Source organism: Hyla sarda, chromosome 8, assembly GCF_029499605.1.
Source record: "Hyla sarda isolate aHylSar1 chromosome 8, aHylSar1.hap1, whole genome shotgun sequence".
NCBI classification, from domain to species: Eukaryota; Metazoa; Chordata; class Amphibia; order Anura; family Hylidae; genus Hyla; species Hyla sarda.
This window is the reverse complement of record NC_079196.1, coordinates 172122276-172142121: the sequence shown is the minus strand read 5'-3', so window position 1 is coordinate 172142121 and position 19846 is coordinate 172122276. Positions and strand designations below refer to the sequence as shown.

General features: G+C 42.4%; 1 protein-coding gene across 2 annotated transcripts in view; it reads left to right on the top strand.

Annotated features, from left to right (window-relative positions):
* Nucleotides 1-16252, top strand: part of FAM234A (family with sequence similarity 234 member A) — a 35058-nt gene extending 18806 nt beyond the window's left edge. For both annotated transcript variants that reach the window (XM_056536962.1, XM_056536963.1), the window contains exons 6-12: nt 1945-2077; nt 2338-2479; nt 5290-5430; nt 9281-9359; nt 10551-10703; nt 11528-11624; nt 12123-16252. In XM_056536962.1, coding sequence (XP_056392937.1) covers nt 1945-2077; nt 2338-2479; nt 5290-5430; nt 9281-9359; nt 10551-10703; nt 11528-11624; nt 12123-12328 — 951 coding nt within the window. In that variant the 3' untranslated portion in view covers nt 12329-16252. The remainder of the gene's footprint in view (nt 1-1944; nt 2078-2337; nt 2480-5289; nt 5431-9280; nt 9360-10550; nt 10704-11527; nt 11625-12122) is intronic.
* The last annotated feature ends 3594 nt before the right edge of the window (nt 16253-19846 follow it).

The following is a 19846-nucleotide window of genomic DNA, read 5'->3' as shown; positions in this document are numbered from 1 at the left end:
TATTTATGGTAAATATAGCAGCATGTGTATAGGGTCTAGTGCAAGATAGAGTATAGCAGCATCTCAAAGTATAGGTCCTAGCCAAGAGACCATATTACAAACAATGCAGCATATAAATAGGGCATAGTGCAATATAGAGTATAGCAGCATCTCAAAGTATAGGTCCTAGCCAAGAGACCATATTACCAACAATGCAGCATATAAATAGGGTATAGTGCAATATAGAGCATAGCAGCATCTCAAAGTATAGGTCCTAGCCAAGAGACCATATTACCAACAATGCAGCATATAAATAGGGCATAGTGCAATATAGAGTATAGCAGCATCTCAAAGTATAGGTCCTAGCCAAGAGACCATATTACCAACAATGCAGCATATAAATAGGGTATAGTGCAATATAGAGTATAGCAGCATCTACAAGGATATAATAGCCAGCAGCAATAGACGGTAAACCATACCGCAGGAAAGAGGGCACAGGGTATGCTCCAGGATGTTCCCCCACCTCACACTCCGACGCGTTTCGCCAAAAAATATTTATTAAATTGTTGCCAAATTCTTTTTGTAAAAATCTTTTTCTCCACATATAGTAGAATAACTATCTGTATCATTGGATACACATACTATTGTGTTTATCTACATGTTTACTGGGGGCTTAGTCCAATAGTAACTTCTATAGATATTTATGCAGCTTTACAAATATACCTTTTGAGGGTGTGTATTTCACAATCATTGTGATACAATATTTGCCAGGATGTTCCCCCCATCCATTGTTTTAACATTGTCCTATGTGTATATGTTTTTATGGGAAAATGGGGTTTTCAGTGTTTGTATCATTATTTGTGCAAAAAGATTACCGTATTTTTCGCCGTATAAGACGCACTTCTTCTTCCCCAAAACTGGGGGGGGGGGGGGGGGGGGGAAAGTCGGTGCGTCTTATAGGGCGAATACACCCCTATCGCGGCGGTCCCTGCGGCCATCAACGGCCGGGACCCGCGACTAATACAGGACATCACCGATCGCGGTGATGCCCTGTATTAACCCTTCAGACGCGGCGATCAAAGCTGACCGCCGCGTCTGAAGGGAAAGTGACACTAACCCGGCTGTTCAGTCGGGCTGTTCGGGACCGACGCGGCGGTCCCGAACAGCCCGACTGAATAGCCGGGTTAGTGCTTACAGGACACCGGGAGGGACCTTACCTGCCTCCTCGGTGTCTTCTCCGTTCAGGGATCCCCTGTATGGCCGGCGCTCTCCTTCTTCGTCATCACGTCGTCGCGTACGTGCGTCGGTGTGCGTAACGACGTGATGGCGGCAACGGACAGCAAGGATACCCGGCCGGCAGCAGAGACGTTTCGGAGCGACGGGGACACGGCGACAGCGATGGAGAGACATCCAGGGCAGCGGTGACTGGTCCGGAGCGGCGGGGACACGTGAGTATTACCTCCTATGCAGTCGTCTTCAATCTGCGGACCTCCAGATGTTGCAAAACTACAACTCCCAGCATGCCCGGACAGCCAACGGCTGTCCGGGCATGCTGGGAGTTGTAGTTTTGCAACATCTGGAGGTCCGCAGGTTGAAGACCACTATTGGGTTCAAAATCTTTATTTTTTTAGATTTTGCACCTATAAATTGGGTGCGTCTTATACACCGGTGCATCCTATAGGGCGAAAAATACGGTATTAATTCTTGATGATTACTTTGTATTAGTATTTAATTTACAAATCTGTTTACATTTCTGGCACCAGTTGATTCAAAAATTTTTTTCCACCAGAGTACACTTTTAATAAACCTATAGATATAAAGGTGGTATGCCTTGTACTCTGGAGCGCGCCGTTTGCTTCTTCCAGAGCATTCAGTTGAACGGAACCATGTTTGTGATTTCCTTTATTATTATTTTTTTTTGTAGGGTAGAGGCTATATTAATTCTTCTATGTTTTATTTTTTTAGCTGCAAAGTGCTGTATTTTCAGGAAAAAATGGTGACCGTATTGGACAAAAGTGGACGATTAGTACTGACCAACCAAGTGGTTATTATACACATGTGACAAAGTCTAAGGCATATTATGTCCTCTTCTACAAAGGTGAAATTACTATACCAAGTAATCATTATACTTTTTTTTTTATATATATATATATATATATATATATATATATATACAGTCTTGTAAATCTCATCTGATCAACATCCTTTATAGTGTATAATGTACTATTCTTATTATAATATACTATTGTTCTACTATTTGTTTGTTTTTATCTCCTGAAAGTATATACAGTACATATATATATATATATATATATATATATATATATTAATGTAACACAATATAGTTTCCTCCAACAGGTAGCTCCATTGCTGCATATTCTGTCAGCGGACTGTGTTCGCACACTGCAGGACTTGAAGCAAAACCCACCGGACAGGATTCTGACTGGGAGGCACAAATGAATAGTTCTACCGGGTTTATTCCTCTAATGGCTTCTTCCAGGTTGAATATGCTATAAACAGTTTTTAATGTAACAAAGCATTAATATTGCTGTTTTACTGTAAATTAGGCTTTGTTCTGATCATATTTTCTTCATGTACTCCAGGCAGCCTGTCACAAAAAGGTTGCCAACGTATATACTATGATATACTCCCAATGGACCTATTAGGGTTAAAGGAGTTATCCAGGAATCAAACAACAGGCCTAAGATTGCTCTCTGTCTGTCTCCACTTTGGGTGTGGTATTACAAATCGACTCCATTCACTTCAATGGAACTGCGCTACAGAACCACACCCAACCTTTCTTTGAAAGAAATTATCTCTGTTTTTCGATTCCTGGATAACCCCTTTAATGGTCTGAAGTAGTAAACTAGTTAGTATGTTAGATCAATTTTCTGAAAATATACTTTCATTTTGTGGGGGCCTTAACATTTCATACTGCACTATTAAAGGGGTTGTTTCACAATGCACAATTGGTAAAATCAGATGTGTACCACATATACGTAAAGGAGGTCAGATGTGCTGTGTTTAAGTAAAGTAAATGACATCCCTGTAGATGTTCTTCTCCCCCATGAATCTGATCATCTCCTGGTTTACAATCTGAAGTGCTATCATTCTTCACATGGCATTTGCATGGTCATAAGTATTCAGACCCTTTGCTATGACACTTGAAATTTAGCTCTGGCTCCTCCCATTTCTCCTAATCACCTCTGAGATATTTCTACATCTAGACTGGAGTCACCTGTGGTCAATTCAGGTGATTGGACTGGATTTGGAATGACGCAGCCCTGTCTATATAAGGTCTCACAGCGGACAATCTATATCAGAGCAAAAACCAAGCCATGAGGGAGAAAGAACTGCCTGTAGAGATTTAAATACAGAATTTTGTGGATGCACAGGGAGAGGGAAAAGGCCCTTGGTAAGAGAGGTGACCAAGAAACCAATAGTCACTCTGGTTGAGCTTCACAGATCCTGTGTGCAGATGGGAGAAACCTCCAGAAGGTCAACCATGAGTGCTGCACTTTGCTGATCTGCTTTAGCTTTATGGCCTCCATACTAAGCTTCATGTCTAGAAGAAACCAGTCACTGCTCATCACCAGCCCAATTCCATCATGCTGTGGGGCTGTTTTTTTCAGTAGCTGGTACAGGGAGACTGGTAAGAGTTTAGGGAAAGCTGAATGGAGCAAAGTACAGAGATATTCTTAATGAAATACTGATCCAGAGTGCTCTGGACCTCAGACTGTTCCGAAGGTTCACTTTCATCCAGTCAGTGACCCTAAGCACACAGCCAAGACAACACAGGATTGGCTTAGGGACATGCCTATGTTCCTGTGTGGCCCAGCCAGAGCCCTGACTTGAACCTAATCGAACATCTCTTGAGAGACCTAAAGATTGCTGTCCACTGAAGGTCCCTATTTAACCTCATGGAGAGGATCTGCAAAGAAAAATTTAAGAAAATCCCCAAATCCAGCTGTGTAATCCTTGTGGCATCATACCTGAGAGGACTGGAGACTCTAATTGCCACCACAGGTACTTCAGCTAGGTACTGAGTAAAGGGTCTGAATACTTATGTCAAGGCAATATTTTAGTTTTTTCCTTTTGAATAAAATAGCAAACATTTCCTGTTACATGAACTGGTTTATTTAAGACTGAATCCCAAAAAACAGTGTGGTCACATAGCCATACTGCCACATGCTGAGAGACCTCAGTTTGGAGACCTAGGCTCCAGTATAGAACGTTCGTGTGTTAGCGGAAAGATTCCTTTTCCAGTGGGAAGTCACATTCTCTGTATTTATCTGACTGTACTGGTATTCCAATGGCAGCCTGCTGGTAAGTGCTTCTATGCATGTGGATACAATAGATGCCGGTGCGGGACGTGCCCACATGAGAGTCCCTGGCGTTGCTATGGGCAACGCTCCGGCCGTGAAAGCACCCCTTCCTATGCTTGCGTGGCCCCGTGACTCGCTGTGTGGGACGCGTTGGCACACGAGTCCCGGGCATCTCCTTACGCAGTGCTCCCGGCCTCTCTCTGTCTGCACGCTGCCTGTGCGCGCATCCCCTTTCCTTAGCAGGGGGTTCTAGATTTAAAGGGCCAGTGCGCCCTTAATTGGTCTACTACATGGCGGACCTTATTTAAGTCCGACACCTCCCTATCATGGGGCCGGATCTTTGTGCCTTGTGCCACGAGAAAGTGTTTCTACTGTGATTGCCTATTTTGTTTTCCTGACCTCCTGCTTGTGACCTGACCTTGCTCCTTTGCCGCCTGCCTCCTGACCTAGTGCTTGTGACCTGACCTTGCTCCTTTGCCACCTGCCCTTCTGACCTGTGCTTGTCCTGACTACTTCTTACCATTTGTGGCAAGTTGCATCTGGGCAACCTGTGTGGTTGGATTATGCCAGGGGTAGCGACCTGGGTGCCGCCTGCTGCAGCAAGTCCATCCCGCTTTGGGGCAGGCTCTGGTGAAAACCAGCGGCACCTTAGACTCTGCTCGCTGGTACGGTTCAGCCATTGTCCACACAGGCCAGTGGATCCACTACCCAGCCGCTTACAATGGGACTGCGTAACAGCACTTATCACACAGCCCTCCATCTAAACCTGATCCCTGTCACCTCCCCAATTGCTTTATAGTATAGTGGCTCCAAACCAGATGTAAACCAGAACGATACATTGCCTTTGTGTAATAAGGGATGTTATGGATGGCATGTACTGCTGCTATTATGCCAAATGTGACATGTCTTAGGACTACATAGCTTTTGGTGTTTTTCCTCATGTTTATTATTCAATCGTGTTTTTATTTTTCTGTTCCTGTTTTAGCTCTGGTAATATTCTCTACATCTTAAATGTCCCTGGAAGATACTACAACAATATCTTAGTTGTGAAATCTGAAGTTTCAGAACTGCTGGATGGTCAAAAGTTTCAAACATTGTGGTCTGTCAATACGACCAACATTTTAAGGTTAGAACATTATTTATGTTTATCATGCTTTTTGTATGGATTTTTTTTTATTCAGTTTATTTGCAGAATTTGTACACTTTGTCACAATATATAATTGCAATACAATAATCATATTCCTAGATTCACATCTACGTTGGAGGCTCCATTCAGGTTCCTCCATTGCAGATTTCATTCAGGAGAAATAAACAGAGGTGGACAGTCCGTTACATTACAGACCCCAATGGATCTGAGAGACCCAGTTGGCTTTAATGGGGTCCGTCGGATTTCCAGCTGGTGTCTGACATTTTGCCGGATCTTAACGGGAATAAAAATACTGCATGCAGTGTTTGTTTGTTTTTTGCTTCCTTATTTAACTGAAGGACAATGGACAAATGTACTTTTGCCTTGTGCCCTGGCACTTAACCATCAAGGACATACATTTACATCTGCATTCTGTCTATGAAGCAAACACAGGAGCTACGCTCCCTTCATAGACTGTGAGTGATGGCTCCTATCAGCAGCTGTGCAGCGGCAATCCCACCAGTGTCTGTCATTAACCACTTAGGTGCTGTGATCAATAGAGATCATGGCACTTAAGAACCTAAACAACAGCCCTTTTCCCTCATTTTACAAAGAAAAAAAAGTAAATTAACATATTTAGTAGGGATGCACCAAAAAGGAAATTTTGGGCCGAAACTGAAAATTTAGGCTGTGCTTGGTCGAAAACCAAAAATTCATTGCCCCGTCCACTTTTTTTCAATATAGTTTTTGTAAAATTGTATTATCAGAATTTTTTCGTTACTGATGTACACCGGAACACATACGGGGTAGCTATAGAAAATACAGGCCGGGCTTGGAGCCACAGCGCTGCCACTCACAATACATTGACTCCAAGACACACTATAGGGGTACACACCTATATGATTGGCTGCTATGGGCAACTACTCCACATTTCCTCAGCACATTCTGATAAATCTCCCCCTTATATCTTAAAAAAAAAATCTGTATGATAAAAATGTTCCCTTTCTTTCTTATTTTTCCATATATGTTGTTGTATAGGGGCTAATTCTTTGCGCTGTGATCTGTATTTTTTATCATTACCATTTTTATGTTGATGGGACTTTTTGGATCACATTTTTTTTCTGCTAGATTTGATGCGCATGATTTTCTGCTGCTGATTTCAATGTAAACTGAATGACTGAACAAAGCTTGAAATCCTGCGCATCAAATCTGCACAGAATACTGTACGTGTAAATACACAAATCATCAATTCTGGCCATTGGTATATATATATATATATATTTTTTTTTTTACATTTACGCCATTGACCGTGAGGTTTCATTAACATTATATTTTAGTAGTTCGGACATTTATGCACACCACGTTACCAAATATGTTTATTTTAGATAACTTTATTTTATTTGAAAAAAAGGGGTGGGGATTTAAACTTTTATTTAGGGGGGACCAGGTGTGTTTCCTGTTCCCCTATTGGCACACGTCCGGTATATATATATCACGGTCATCCCAGTCCCCTCCACTCCTAGACAAAGCCGCTCCAGGCGAAACGCATCGGAGTTGTGGTGTGGGGCTGTGTGGAGTCCTGTGGTCATTGCGTGAGCCTGTTTTCCTTCACTTTATCTTACCTTTTGCTGCTATTTATTACTATTTTCATTGCTGCAAGCTGCACAAGTCACTTTTGTCTCTCCATGGTTTTTGCATGGTTTATATACCGTATATACTCGAGTATAAGCCGACCCGAGTATAAGCCGAGACCCCTAATTTCAACCCAAAATCCCAGGAAAAGTTATTGACTCGAGTATAAGCCTAGGGTGGGAAATACCTCATCCCCCCCTGTCATCATCCAGACCCGTCATTAACATCCTCATCATCATCCCCTTGTCATCATCCCACACATCCCCCCTTCATCATCCCCTTATCATCCCACACATCCCCCCTTCATCATCCCCTTATCATCCCACACATCCCCCCTTCATCATCCCCTTGTCATCATCCCACACATCCCCCCTTATCATCCCGCACATCCCCCCTTCATCATCCCCTTATCATCCCACACATCCCCCCTTCATCATCCCCTTGTAATCATCCCACACATCCCCCCTTCATCATCCCCACCCCCCTTCATCATCCCCACACCCCCCCTCTTTCATCATCCTCTTCTCATCATTCGCCCTCAGTGGTCTTCAACCTGCGGACCTCCAGAGGTTTCAAAACTACAACTCCCAGCAAGCCCGGGCAGCCATCGGCTATCCGGGCTTGCTGGGAGTTGTAGTTTTGAAACCTCCGGAGGTCCGCAGGTTGAAGACCACTGCGGCCTTCAACATCATCCAGCCCCCTCTCACCCCCCTTTAGTTCTGAGTACTCACCTCCGCTCGGCGCTGGTCCGGTGCTGCAGGGCTGTCCGGTGAGGAGGTGGTCCGGGCTGCTATCTTCACCGGGGGCGCCTTTTCTCCGCGCTTCCGGCCCGGAATAGAGGCGTTGCCTTGACAATGACGCAGAATTACGTTGGCAATGAACGCACCTCTGCGTCGTTGTCACGGCAACGTGACTATTCTGAGGCCGGGCCCGAAGCGCTTAGAAGAGGCCTCCCCGGTGAAGATAGCAGCCCGGAACCAGTATCCCACCGGACCACCTCCTCTCCGGACAGTCCTGCAGGACCGGACCAGCGCCGAGCGGAGGTGAGTATTCAGAACTAGAGGGGGTGAGAGGGGGCTGGATGATGTTGAAGGCCGCAGTGGTCTTCAACCTGCGGACCTCCGGAGGTTTCAAAACTACAACTCCCAGCAAGCCCGGACAGCCGATGGCTGCCCGGGCTTGCTGGGAGATGTAGTTTTGAAACCTCTGGAAGTCCGCAGGTTGAAGACCACTGCGGGTGGGGGAGTTCACTCGAGTATAAGCTGAGGGGGGTGTTTTCAGCACGAAAAATCGTGCTGAAAAACTCGGCTTATACTCGAGTATATACGGTATATCACTTGTCTCTTTATTCATTTAATAACTTGGCACAATATTGAATCTTTTTTGTGATTGTTTATTATGCACCTATCCCCAGAGTGTGGTATTTGATTCATTATTTATTGGCTGCATCCCACTGCACCTTTGTCAGCACTAGCACTTTATAATAGCATAATCAGGCTCTTTGCGCTATCCATTTTATATATTACCCTTGTTATCCTGTGAGCACACAACTGGTGTGTGGTCCATGCACCCATGTCTGGGTGCAAAGGTGGTGGAGCTGGTTTCACCTTGATCTTTCTGAGCAGGAAATGGGTGTAAATAAGCTAATGGTTACACAGGACAAGTCATTCGGTAAGGTATTCCAGTGATACCTTTTTTTTATTTCACTAGTCCCCTTCTTCAGTGGCGAGATATAACCCTTTTTGTTATGAAAATGAGGCTTAAGTGCCCAGGGGGTGTTCCATGACAGGAGCCCAGGTAAGTCCAGCCAAAGTCCTCTTTATCTAGGAGCTGTCGGTCTATCAAGGTAGGTGGATGCAAGCAGGCTGTGGGTAGTGATCAAGAGGAAATGGGCTGGACTTACCTGTGCTGGGGAAGCCTTCTAGTCTCTTGAACCTTATTTGCATGGTACCAAAAAGGCTTATATCTCGCTGATGGAGAGGACTATGGGCATAAAAAAGGTGTGCACAGAATCTTAACTAGCCCTATCTAGCCATAGTTTTTTTTTTTTTTTTTTTTAAATCTCTGTTTTCCTCCTGACAGGCCAATTTTAATAGAGCAAATAAAGTCAATGTCTACTTTAGACCAATATGGCATATATGTCCATGTACACAAAACATACACACTACTTTGTACTACAGTAAAAAAAAATTTACTAATTGGTATTTTATTTTTCTAGTAAACCAGCTTTGGGATTTTTCAAAAGAGATGTCTTGTCTATAATGATGGAGCTAGAGACTGGAATGAACAGAAAGAAGGTTTGTTGTAGTTATTATACAGATACAAACATTTCTGCATTTATTCCCTTTACTCTATATTGCTGGATATCCCTGTATAGGTATGTATAATACACTTATCTTCAGTCCAGTGGGGCCTGTGACGTCATAGCCCTGCCCAATCATGATGTCACGCACTGCCCCCTCAATGCAAGTCTATGGGAGGGGTTGTGACGGCTGTCATGCCCCCTCCCATAGACTTGTATTGAGGGGGGCGTGATGTCATGAGGGGGCGGGGCTATGACGTTACGTGCTCCCGACTCCAGCGTTCGGAACAGTTAGTTCCAAATGCTGAGCAGCAGAGTACCCCTTTAAGGGCTTAACAGAAGGGTCCAAGTCTTTTTATTATGTTAATGTTATGTGTTAATGAGGTTGAAGTTCCCAAGTGAAATTACTCTGCATGGCAAGAACCCAAGGTTAGCCAGCCCATTTTCTCTTAGTCACCACCTTTCTGCCGTTTTGATTAGGCTAGCTGATCCTGGGTTCTTGCCATGCTGGGAACTGCACCCTAGGCACTTTGAAATAGCATTCATACGCCATTTCACCTGATGAAGGGGCACCTAAGCCCTGAAATGTTTTGTGACTTTGATAATATAATGAAAGATTGGTATCATTAACTATATCACTTTCTGCCTGGTGGATTGCACTGCATATCCCGAATTTTCCTCTTCCCCCGATATCCTGGCCTAGTCTGTGTGTCATACTGAGAGCCTTTCCGCGAGAGACCAAGCCCTCTTTTCACAGAGGTCTCTTAGGTAGCTTCTAACAAGCTTTACTAACTCCTAGCAGAAGTGTAATGTAGCTAAAGTGGTAGCTGCTATTCCAAACTCCCACATCCAGCTTCTGTATTTGGCTTTTAGACCCAACCTTAACAGGAGAAAAGCCTGTTTTCTCCCTTTCAGTGGCATATCTATGCCACTCTAGAAGCCATACTGCCACTATATTAACAAAAAAGGCTTAAATCTTAGCACTAGAAAAGACTTTAGAGATGAAGAAAAAAAAAAAAAAAAAGGTAAGCCCGGATTCCACCTGACTAGCTGTATGTAGCCATGAACATATTTTTTACCTGTTTAGTTGCTGACCGGTCCACACTAAGTTTTGAACCACTGTATTATTGTATCAGTAATATTTTATTTTTTTTCTGTCTTTTTTCCAAATAATCTTTGTGTTCAGGTCATTATTGTAGACAGCAATAGTGGGGCTTTGCAGTGGGAGTATGACCTGAGTTTGGGAATTGCCAGACAAAACCCTGCCGTGCTGAACACAGGAGACCATCGCTCAACGTTTCTGTTCTGGGGAGTGAACTCTCCAGAGCCCAACAACATTGTAAGTCTCTGACTATTCACCTATATATGATAAAGCTAGTTTAAAGTTGCTTTTCATTAACTTAGAATAGCCATCAGGTAATCTTGGAAATAGGTTAGTGAGAGTAATGAAGCTTTAGGCATATATATAAAACCATATTTCTAGCATTTTTCATTTTAGCCATGCAGTACTTCATATACATACAGCAATAAGACTGTAAATTGAAGCTTGTATGATTAAAGTGGTATTCCGGCCATAGACATCTTATCTCCTATCCTTTGCGGGGCTGCATTCTATGTGGGGCTGCTGCTCCAGTCTCGGAAACCTCTGTGTTTCCGGGACTGGAGACGTGATGCCACACTATGCGAAAACAAAGAACAAACAGGAGCCGCACTCACCATCCAGGACTTTATTTTCTTCCGGTCATAGGCAAGATGTTACAGGCGGGGGAGCGGGATGGAGGACGGGGACCCGGAACAAGCTGTTTCGTGAGGCGGTGCGCACTTCCTCTAGCCGGAATGATGTCTTCTGGCGCCGCTCCTGTATATAGGGGCCCCCCCCGCAATCAGACATCTTATTCCCTATACTTTGGATAGGGAATAAGATGTCTATGGCCAGAAAACCCCTTTAACATGGTTTAAATAATCATTAAATGTAAAGTCTGGCATCTATATACTATTTCAGTTTTATCTTTTTGCCTCTTTAGATTTTTCAGTTCACTAACTAGCTTGATTTTAAATTTTTTTTATCTACAATGCAAATTAATAAACTTCCTATTATGTTGTTGTTAATTTAATTTGTACTTATCTGGAAATATAATAAAATCTTATGTGTTTCCTCTGTAGACAGAGTTAGAAGAAAACCTGTTCATGTTTCACCCATCACATCCGAAAGCCCTTCTGCAACTGAACAACCATACTGAAAATATTATCATGTTTAGGGGTAAGTTCATGTTCTAAATGATTGATAAAAAGGGACTATTCCCAGATCCAAATTAAACTGGATCATGGCTAATGATAAATTGACTAGTCTTCTTAAAGATTCGCATCAAGCAACTTTGCCCTCTTGACTCTCTTATTTTCCCCTTTATATGACCCCTTTGCCTTTGGTTGTCTAAGCATGCTGGCAGTTGTAGTTTTGCAACATCACATGTTTTCAGCCTAGCCTCTGCATAACTGCTCTACATAGCTATGACTTAGATCTGTGTTTCCCAACCATTGTGCAGTATGATCTTGCAAAACTACAAATCCCAGCATGCCTAGACAGCCTGTTGGCTGTCCAGGCATGCTGGGAGTTGCAGTTTTGCAACAGCTAGAGACACTCTGGTTGGGAAACACAGATCTAACTCATAGCTATGTAGAGCAGTTATGCAGAGGCTAGGCTGAAAACATGTGATGATTTTTTTGGCCCTAACCCTCTTCCTATTGATATGTTTCTCAGCTGCCCTGTTTGAGCGGAGCCGGCATGCTTGTTACGTTTTGATAACTGGTCCCAACACAACAGAGGACCCTGGCACTTTGATGGTTTCTAAGCGGAAGTTAAAGGAGGACATCAGCAATGCAAAAGTCATATGGTTTGGTACAGAAGAGGTCAACACTGAAGCGATAAGAGATGAGTTTTTTAGAATGAGATACACCAGTCACTAACATGAAGAAACCAATGTAGTGAACGTAAAATGTTTGTGCATGACTTCAGTCCTCACATCTTAAGAACTATGCTTTCATAATATCAGGTGCAAACAAAAAAGGTCCAATACTAAAAGAAACTTTTTAGAAGTGCTGTTGAATCATTTTCTGATACTAAGCCTTTAGTGTCACCATTCAGACCTGGATCTGCAAACAGATGCATATTTCCATTGAAGATTTTGATGCGGCTGGCATTTACATCCAGAAACTAAGGAGAAGATCTGAAAATGTCTGCCTGGTGTAGATGTCGACTTCTACAACATGTTGTTCTTGCATCTGATCATAATTCTACATAACCCTCTCTACATCTACTGTAGATACAATCTGATTCAGTCACATACTAATAATTCTCTTATTGATTGTTGGCTCTGTCAGTCAAAATATGTAACAGCATTCTTGTTGTATGCAATGATACAGGGACCTTAAAATGGATGGTGCACCAAGCTACCGATGCAGCACTAAGCCTATTAACAGCTGGATGAGCTATGTTAGGGATGACTAAATGTGCACTGTACATCTGAATATAAATGTTAACTATTCGTAAGAAAGGGAAATGCTTATGACATTAATATAAACAGGATGAAACTATTTATTTTCTTGTTAATTTAATATATATATATATATATATATATATATATATATATATATATTAAATTATCTTAAGGTGGACAGAAAAATATGGTTTGTTAACAACTAATATTAAAGGTAAATGCAGGTGAATTCATCTATCTGTAACTGGGAAAACAAGATGGCCTTCTAAAGAATGACTTATTGATTTACTGTTAGAGTATTAGAGCCATTTTTTATTTAAATGGGTCTAAAGTTTTTTTGCTAACTAGTTTCTTTATAAACTATTATAGAGGTTTGAGCTCCGTTTTCCTGATCCAGAGCACTGAGTTCCTTACAGAGTCCTAGAGTTAGGACATACCATTCTTGCTGCCTCCAGACACCACTACAGGGAGTTTAGAAGCTTACTTTTTACTATATAATTAATATTTCTATTAAGTTTAGTGTATAAACAGTATACAGCAAGCTAATCCTAATCATAATTGTTGTCAGCCAAAAAAGTATATTTTAACTGTGGATATTGGGTCCATAAACACCATGGTGTTAAACATGAACATTAACTTTAAGTGACTAAAAAAGGTTTTCAATCCTATTGTGTGGTATAGACAGGCTTTTTTTGATTTTGATATTTTGGTTTGCTTCCAGCTGATATATCTTTTGCCTGTGGGACAGAATATTGTAGAAGTCTCTGCAAGTCTATCCAACAAATAAAATGTATGCTAGCGTAAAGCAGATTAAACATAGTCACAAGTAGACAATGTTTGGTCTGGTCTATTGAGGCCTATGGTTATGCCACATCAGAATAACTTTTTTGCTAGTATGTAGTCTTGTACGTGTAGTGTAGTCACATTATAGAAACAAACATACATTGGATTTGCCATGTAAGATGATGTTTAGACACAGTTTTTTTTTTAGAGCTGTAATTTGAGCTTACGGACCAAAATACATTAGTGCCATTAAAGGGTTACTCAAGGGAACAGAACGTATTCCCTATCCACAGGATAGAGGATAAGTGTCTGATTGCAGAGGTCTGACCCCTGGGACCTTCTGCAATTTCCTGGCTACTTACCTGTACTCGGCATTCTCTTGGTTTCCACCTTCCAAGACGAGCACTAGTGATGGCCGCTGAGACAATCCCTAGCCACAGTGTTGTCTCACCTCAGCCAGTAATTGGCTTAGCGGGCTGTCACTTGTGCCTGTCTCCGAGGGTGGGGGGCGAAGTTCACCAAGGACGAGTAAGTAGTCAAGCCCCATGCATGAGATTGCAGGGGGCCCCAACAGTCGGACCCCTCGAAATGAGATATTTATCCCATATCCTGTGCATAAGGGATAGGCTAAGTTCCCAAAAGTACCCCTTAAATGGCTCCAAGAAAAGTCTAACACCAGATTGTACAGCTGTAAAAATGAATGGGTGCACAAACAAGTTTAATAAAACTCCATAGTTAACAAAAGGCTGTTTTTTTTTAACTCTAAGATGGCCATATATTTTACTGGTCAAAAAACTACCAAAATACTATGCGGGAACAAAGCCCAATAGAATTAAAACCCAAAATGTATTACCAGTTAAAGAAAACAAGATATTAAAGATCTAGATGAATAGGACATTCACAGGGCAGCATTACTGGAGGATCTGTATTTCCTTGGCTTCATGTAAGGGAAGTTATATCTGGAGTCAGTGAGAAGACAACCAACCTGTTTGAGCTGCACGCCGCGGTGCCAGCTCGCAAACAGCCGGGTGGCGACCACGGGGCTGGAGTATTGTGACGACATGACTACGCCCCCACTATGCAAGTTTATGGGAGGGGGCGTGACATCACGCCCCCTCCCATAGACTTGCATAGCGGGGGGTGACGTCACACGGGGGCGGAGTCGTGACGTCACAATACTCCAGCCCTGTGGTCGCCACCCGGCTGTTTGCGAGCTGGCACCATAGCGTGCAGCTCAAACAGGTGGGTGGCGAATACAAGATAGCGGGGGTCCCCCATGGTGAGACATCTTATCCCCTATCCTTTGGATAGGAGATAAGATGTCTCAGGGCCGGAGTACCACTTTAAATCTATTTGTTCTCTGCTTGAGGGTAGTATGGCAGGTATGGGTTTCTTCTTTTCTTTCCTTTTATTTCTATGTTTTATTAAACTACAGAATTCTGATACATCTGTCCCAAAAAAAAGATCAAATTAAATTTTACAACAGTGTTTGTAATATTAATATCCTAAGAAAATGAAGTATATATGTGTGTGTGTGTATATATATAGATATATATATATATATATTAAGGATTTTTATTCTTCCCTTAAAGGGATACTCCGCTGCTCAGCATTTGGAACAAACTGTTCTGAACGCTGGAGCTCGTGATGTCATAACTCCGCCCCTCATAACATCACTCCCCGCCCCCTCAATGCAAGTCTATGGGAGGGGGCGTGACAGCAGACTTGCATTGAGGGGGTGGGGTGTGACATGAGAGAGCGGGACTATGACGTCACGAGCTCCCAGCGTTCGGAACAGTTTGTTCCAAATGCTGAGCAGCAGAGTACCCCTTTAAGTTAATGAACCTATTTTATTTAATTAAAAGGAGCATTTAAGCTGCTGCACTTTACTTGAAATCTATAAACCTGTGGTCTGGGATGAACTCTAAATAATTATTTATAAAGAAATAGATTACAATGCTTGATGTGCCTTTGATTTAATACTATATATTGAGGTTTACACACTGATTCCATTTTTTAGTAACTCTCTTTTGTAGGGTACGGGTCATGCTTGAGCAGGAGAAAGATTACTTGGGGATAATTCTGATGATGGAAATAATGTAATGTACTTCACTGTATGTGTGCTGTGTATAATAAATGATTGGTTATACTATTTCCTTGCTTGCTTTGGTGTGTACGGATATATACTGTAGTATTCCCTGAGCTAAAAGCTGGATAACCAGTAAGCGTGCAGTCATAGTATGTAGGGGATGAGATGTAAAGAAACAAAACAGGACTTTTCTGAGCAAAATGAGATGAGAATCTGTGATGCTACCACCATTGTACATCTGAATTGCGATGGTTTTCGTCTTTAATTCTCATTTCCTGCATCATTGTTCAGTCAGGACATCCTGATACTTACATACATAATTACATGTTTTATAAGGTTGAAAAAAAAGACAAGAGTCTACCAAGTTCAACCTAATACCCTACTGTAAAGATAAATGGGGGTGACTGGTTCTCAAGGTCTTGAGTGTGATGGAAATGTGTTATATGGTTTTGTCTGTGGATATGTAATGATGATAGTGGTGTTCTATATTATTAAATTACAAATAAATTACGCTTTTATCTATCCAAGTAAGAGCCTTTTCTTTTATTTTCACCATCCTCTATCTCTCTTTCATCATCCCCCTTCTCCTTAAATCATTTCCTTCTCCCCTATACTTCTCTCTCCCATATACACCGATCAATATATACACACACATCCTGCAGTTTATATAGAAACACCTATCATCACAAATATTCATTATATACATGCACATTCTCCAATTTATACAGTAACACTTACCATCCCCCTCTCCAATCATTCACAAACACCCATCAAGATACTTTTCTCCCCCATACTTTTCCCTCTCTCCCATATACACCGATCATTATATACAGATTCTCCAGTTTATACAGGAACACCTATCACCCTCCTTCATTATATATATATACATACCCTCAAGTTTATACAAACACCCATCATCACCCTCTTGAATTATTCATAAACACCACTATCATCATTACATATTCACAGACAAAACCATATAACACATTTCCATCACACTCAAGACCTTGAGAACCAGTCACCCCCATTTATCTTTACGAATTTTCTGCTTAATCAGGGTATACAGGAGATTATACCCAGACTGAAGTTCTCGGTCACCACACCAGATTGAGTACATCTCACACTTCCTTAATACCCTACTGTGTTGATCCAGAGGATTATGAGGTTAATACCAATTGCCCTATAAAAGATAATAAAATTCTCCCAGACTCCAATATGACAATCAGAATAAATCCCTGGATTAACGTTCTATCCACATAAATCTAGTATCCAAAACTTGTAATATTATATTTTTCCAGAAATACATCAAGGCCCCCCTTGAACTTGTTTATTGAGTCAAACATCACAGCATCATATGGCATAGAGTTCAATAGTCTCACTGCTCTTACAGTAAAGAATCTCTGTCTGTGATGTAGAGGATGTCCCCTTGTCATGGTTACCGGCCTAGGCACTAAAAGATCACTAGACAGATCTCAGTAGTGTACATACATTGGGATCAAATCTCCCCAGGGAGGTTGCAGCACTGTCCTCAATATTCAAGGCTATGACAAGTTGTTGTGTCTATCACACAATGAAAGAAGGTGAGCAGATTCCCTCAAGAGACTTTCACCGGTTTTCTTAAACACTTCTAGTCCAAGCTATATTACTCTATAGAAAGCTCTTTTGCAACTCTCTTTTCCTTTTATCTTGAAGAAGCCAGATGGCAGATTTGAGCTAAACAAGTATGTAACAGAGGGAAAACACTGGGGGCAATAGGAATTTAGCACCACTTTTTTTTTTTTTTTTTTGGCTTTAACACACATGGAATATTGTGTACAGTACTGGGAACCAGTGTACAAGAAAGATATAGTGGAGCTGGAGAGGGTTCAAAGACGGGGAACCAGAGTAATACGGGGAATGGGAGGACTACGGTACCCAGAAAGATTATCAGAATTAGGGTTATTTCGTTTAGAAAAAAGAAGGCTTGGGGTGACCTAATAACTATGTATAAATATATCAGGGGGCAGTACAGAGATCTCTCCCATGATCTATTTATACCCAGGACTGTATCTATAACAAGGGGGCATCCTCTACATTTAGAGGAAAGTCGTTTTCTACACCAGCACAGACGGGGGTTCTTTACTGTAAGAGCAGTGAGACTATGGAACTCTCTGCCTGAGGAGGGGGTCATGGTGAACTCTGTAAAAGAGTTCAAATGGGGTCTGGATGCATTTTTGGAGAATAATAACATCGCTGGTTATGGATACTAGATTTATAGGGACAGAACGTTGATCCAGGGTTTTATTCTGATGCCATATTTGGGTTTTATTCTGATGCCATATTTGGGTTTTATTCTGATGCCATATTTGGGTTTTATTCTGATGCCATATTTGGGTTTTATTCTGATGCCATAGGGAGTCATTAGGGATATAGGTTGAACATGCTGGACTCTGGTCTTTTTTCAACCTTATGAACTATGTTACTATGTTACTAAATGCACCTCAGATACCTCCGCCTTTGTGCAAGGAGCACTGCCAGAGCCCTGAAAAATGACCTCCAGCAGGCCACAAATGTGCATGTGTCCACTCAAACGGTCAGAAACAGAGTCCATGAGGGTGGTATGAGGGCCCGACATCCACAGGTGGGGGTTGTGCTTACAGACTGTACAGGACGTTTGGCATTTGACAGAGAACACCAAGATTGGCAAATTCGCCACTGGCGCCCTGTGCTCTTCACAGATGAAAGCAGGTTCACACTGAGCACATGTGACAGACGTGACAGAGTCTGGAGACACCATGGAGAACGTCCTACTGCCTGCAACATCTTTCAGCATGACTTGTTCGGTGGTGGGTCAGTAATGGTGTGGGGTGGCATTTCTTTGGATGCACACACTCCTCCATGTGCTTGCCAGAGGTAGCCTGACTGCCATTAGGTACCGAGATGAGATCCTCAGACCCCTTGTGAGACCATATGCTGGTGCGGTTGGCCCTGGGTTCCTCCTAATGCAAGACAATGCTAGACCTCATGTGGCTGGAGTGTGTCAGCAGTTCCTGGAAGAAGAAGGCATTGGTGCTATGGACTGGCCTGCCCGTTCCCCAGACCTGAATCCGATTGAGCACATCTGGGACATCATGTCTCGCTCCATCCACCAACACCACGTTGTACCACACACTGTCCAGGAGTTGACGGATGCTTTAGTCCAGGTCTGGGAGGACATCCCTCAGGAGTAGTGTGGCTCGCGAATATTCGCAATTCGAATTTTAATCGCGAATATCGCATATTCGCGAATATAGCACTATATATTCGTAATTACAAATATTCAGATTTTTTTTGCATCTGCGAAATTGTATGCGCATATGCAAAATTATATGCGCATATTCGCGAATATTTAGCCCTGCCTTATTTAATGGTATAGGGAACTGTGACTTGTGCATTAACTTTGTGATTTTTTGTCCATTGAAACCAATAGGCCCATTGAAACCAATAATAGGCCCATTGTGGTCTATGGGCATCTCACGGCATGTAAAACAGTAAGCTAAGCAGGGCCATCTTGGCAGCACAGTGGATGGGAGACCACCATGGGTTTGAGTCCTGGGGTGGGACAGAGTTTTACAGTGATGTTTTAACTTTACTTTCCTGGAAAAGCAGCTGAGTTGCCCATAGCAACCAATCAGATTGCTTCTTTCATTTTTCACAAGACCTCTGCAAAATGAAAGAAGCGATCTGATTGGATGCTATGGGCAACTCAGAAACTTTTCCTGGAAAAGTTTCTGAGTTACCCATAGCAACCAGATTGCTTCCTTCATTTTTCATAGGCCTTTTCAAAAATGAAGGAAGCAATCTGATTGGTTGCTATGGGCAACTGCACAACTCTTCCTCTACACTGGTTTTGATGAATCTCCCCCATAGAGGGAGATTAATCAAAACCTGTCCAGAGGAAAAGTTTCTGAGTTGCCCATAGTAACCAATGAGATCACTTCCTTCATTTTGCAATCTGATTGGTTGTTATGGGCAACTCAGCTGCTTTTCCAGGAAAGTAACATAACTTAACCACAACAGGTAACACTCGAACCCATGGTGGTCTCCCATCCACTGTGCTGCCAAGACAGTCCTGCTTAGCTTACATTTTAAATGCAG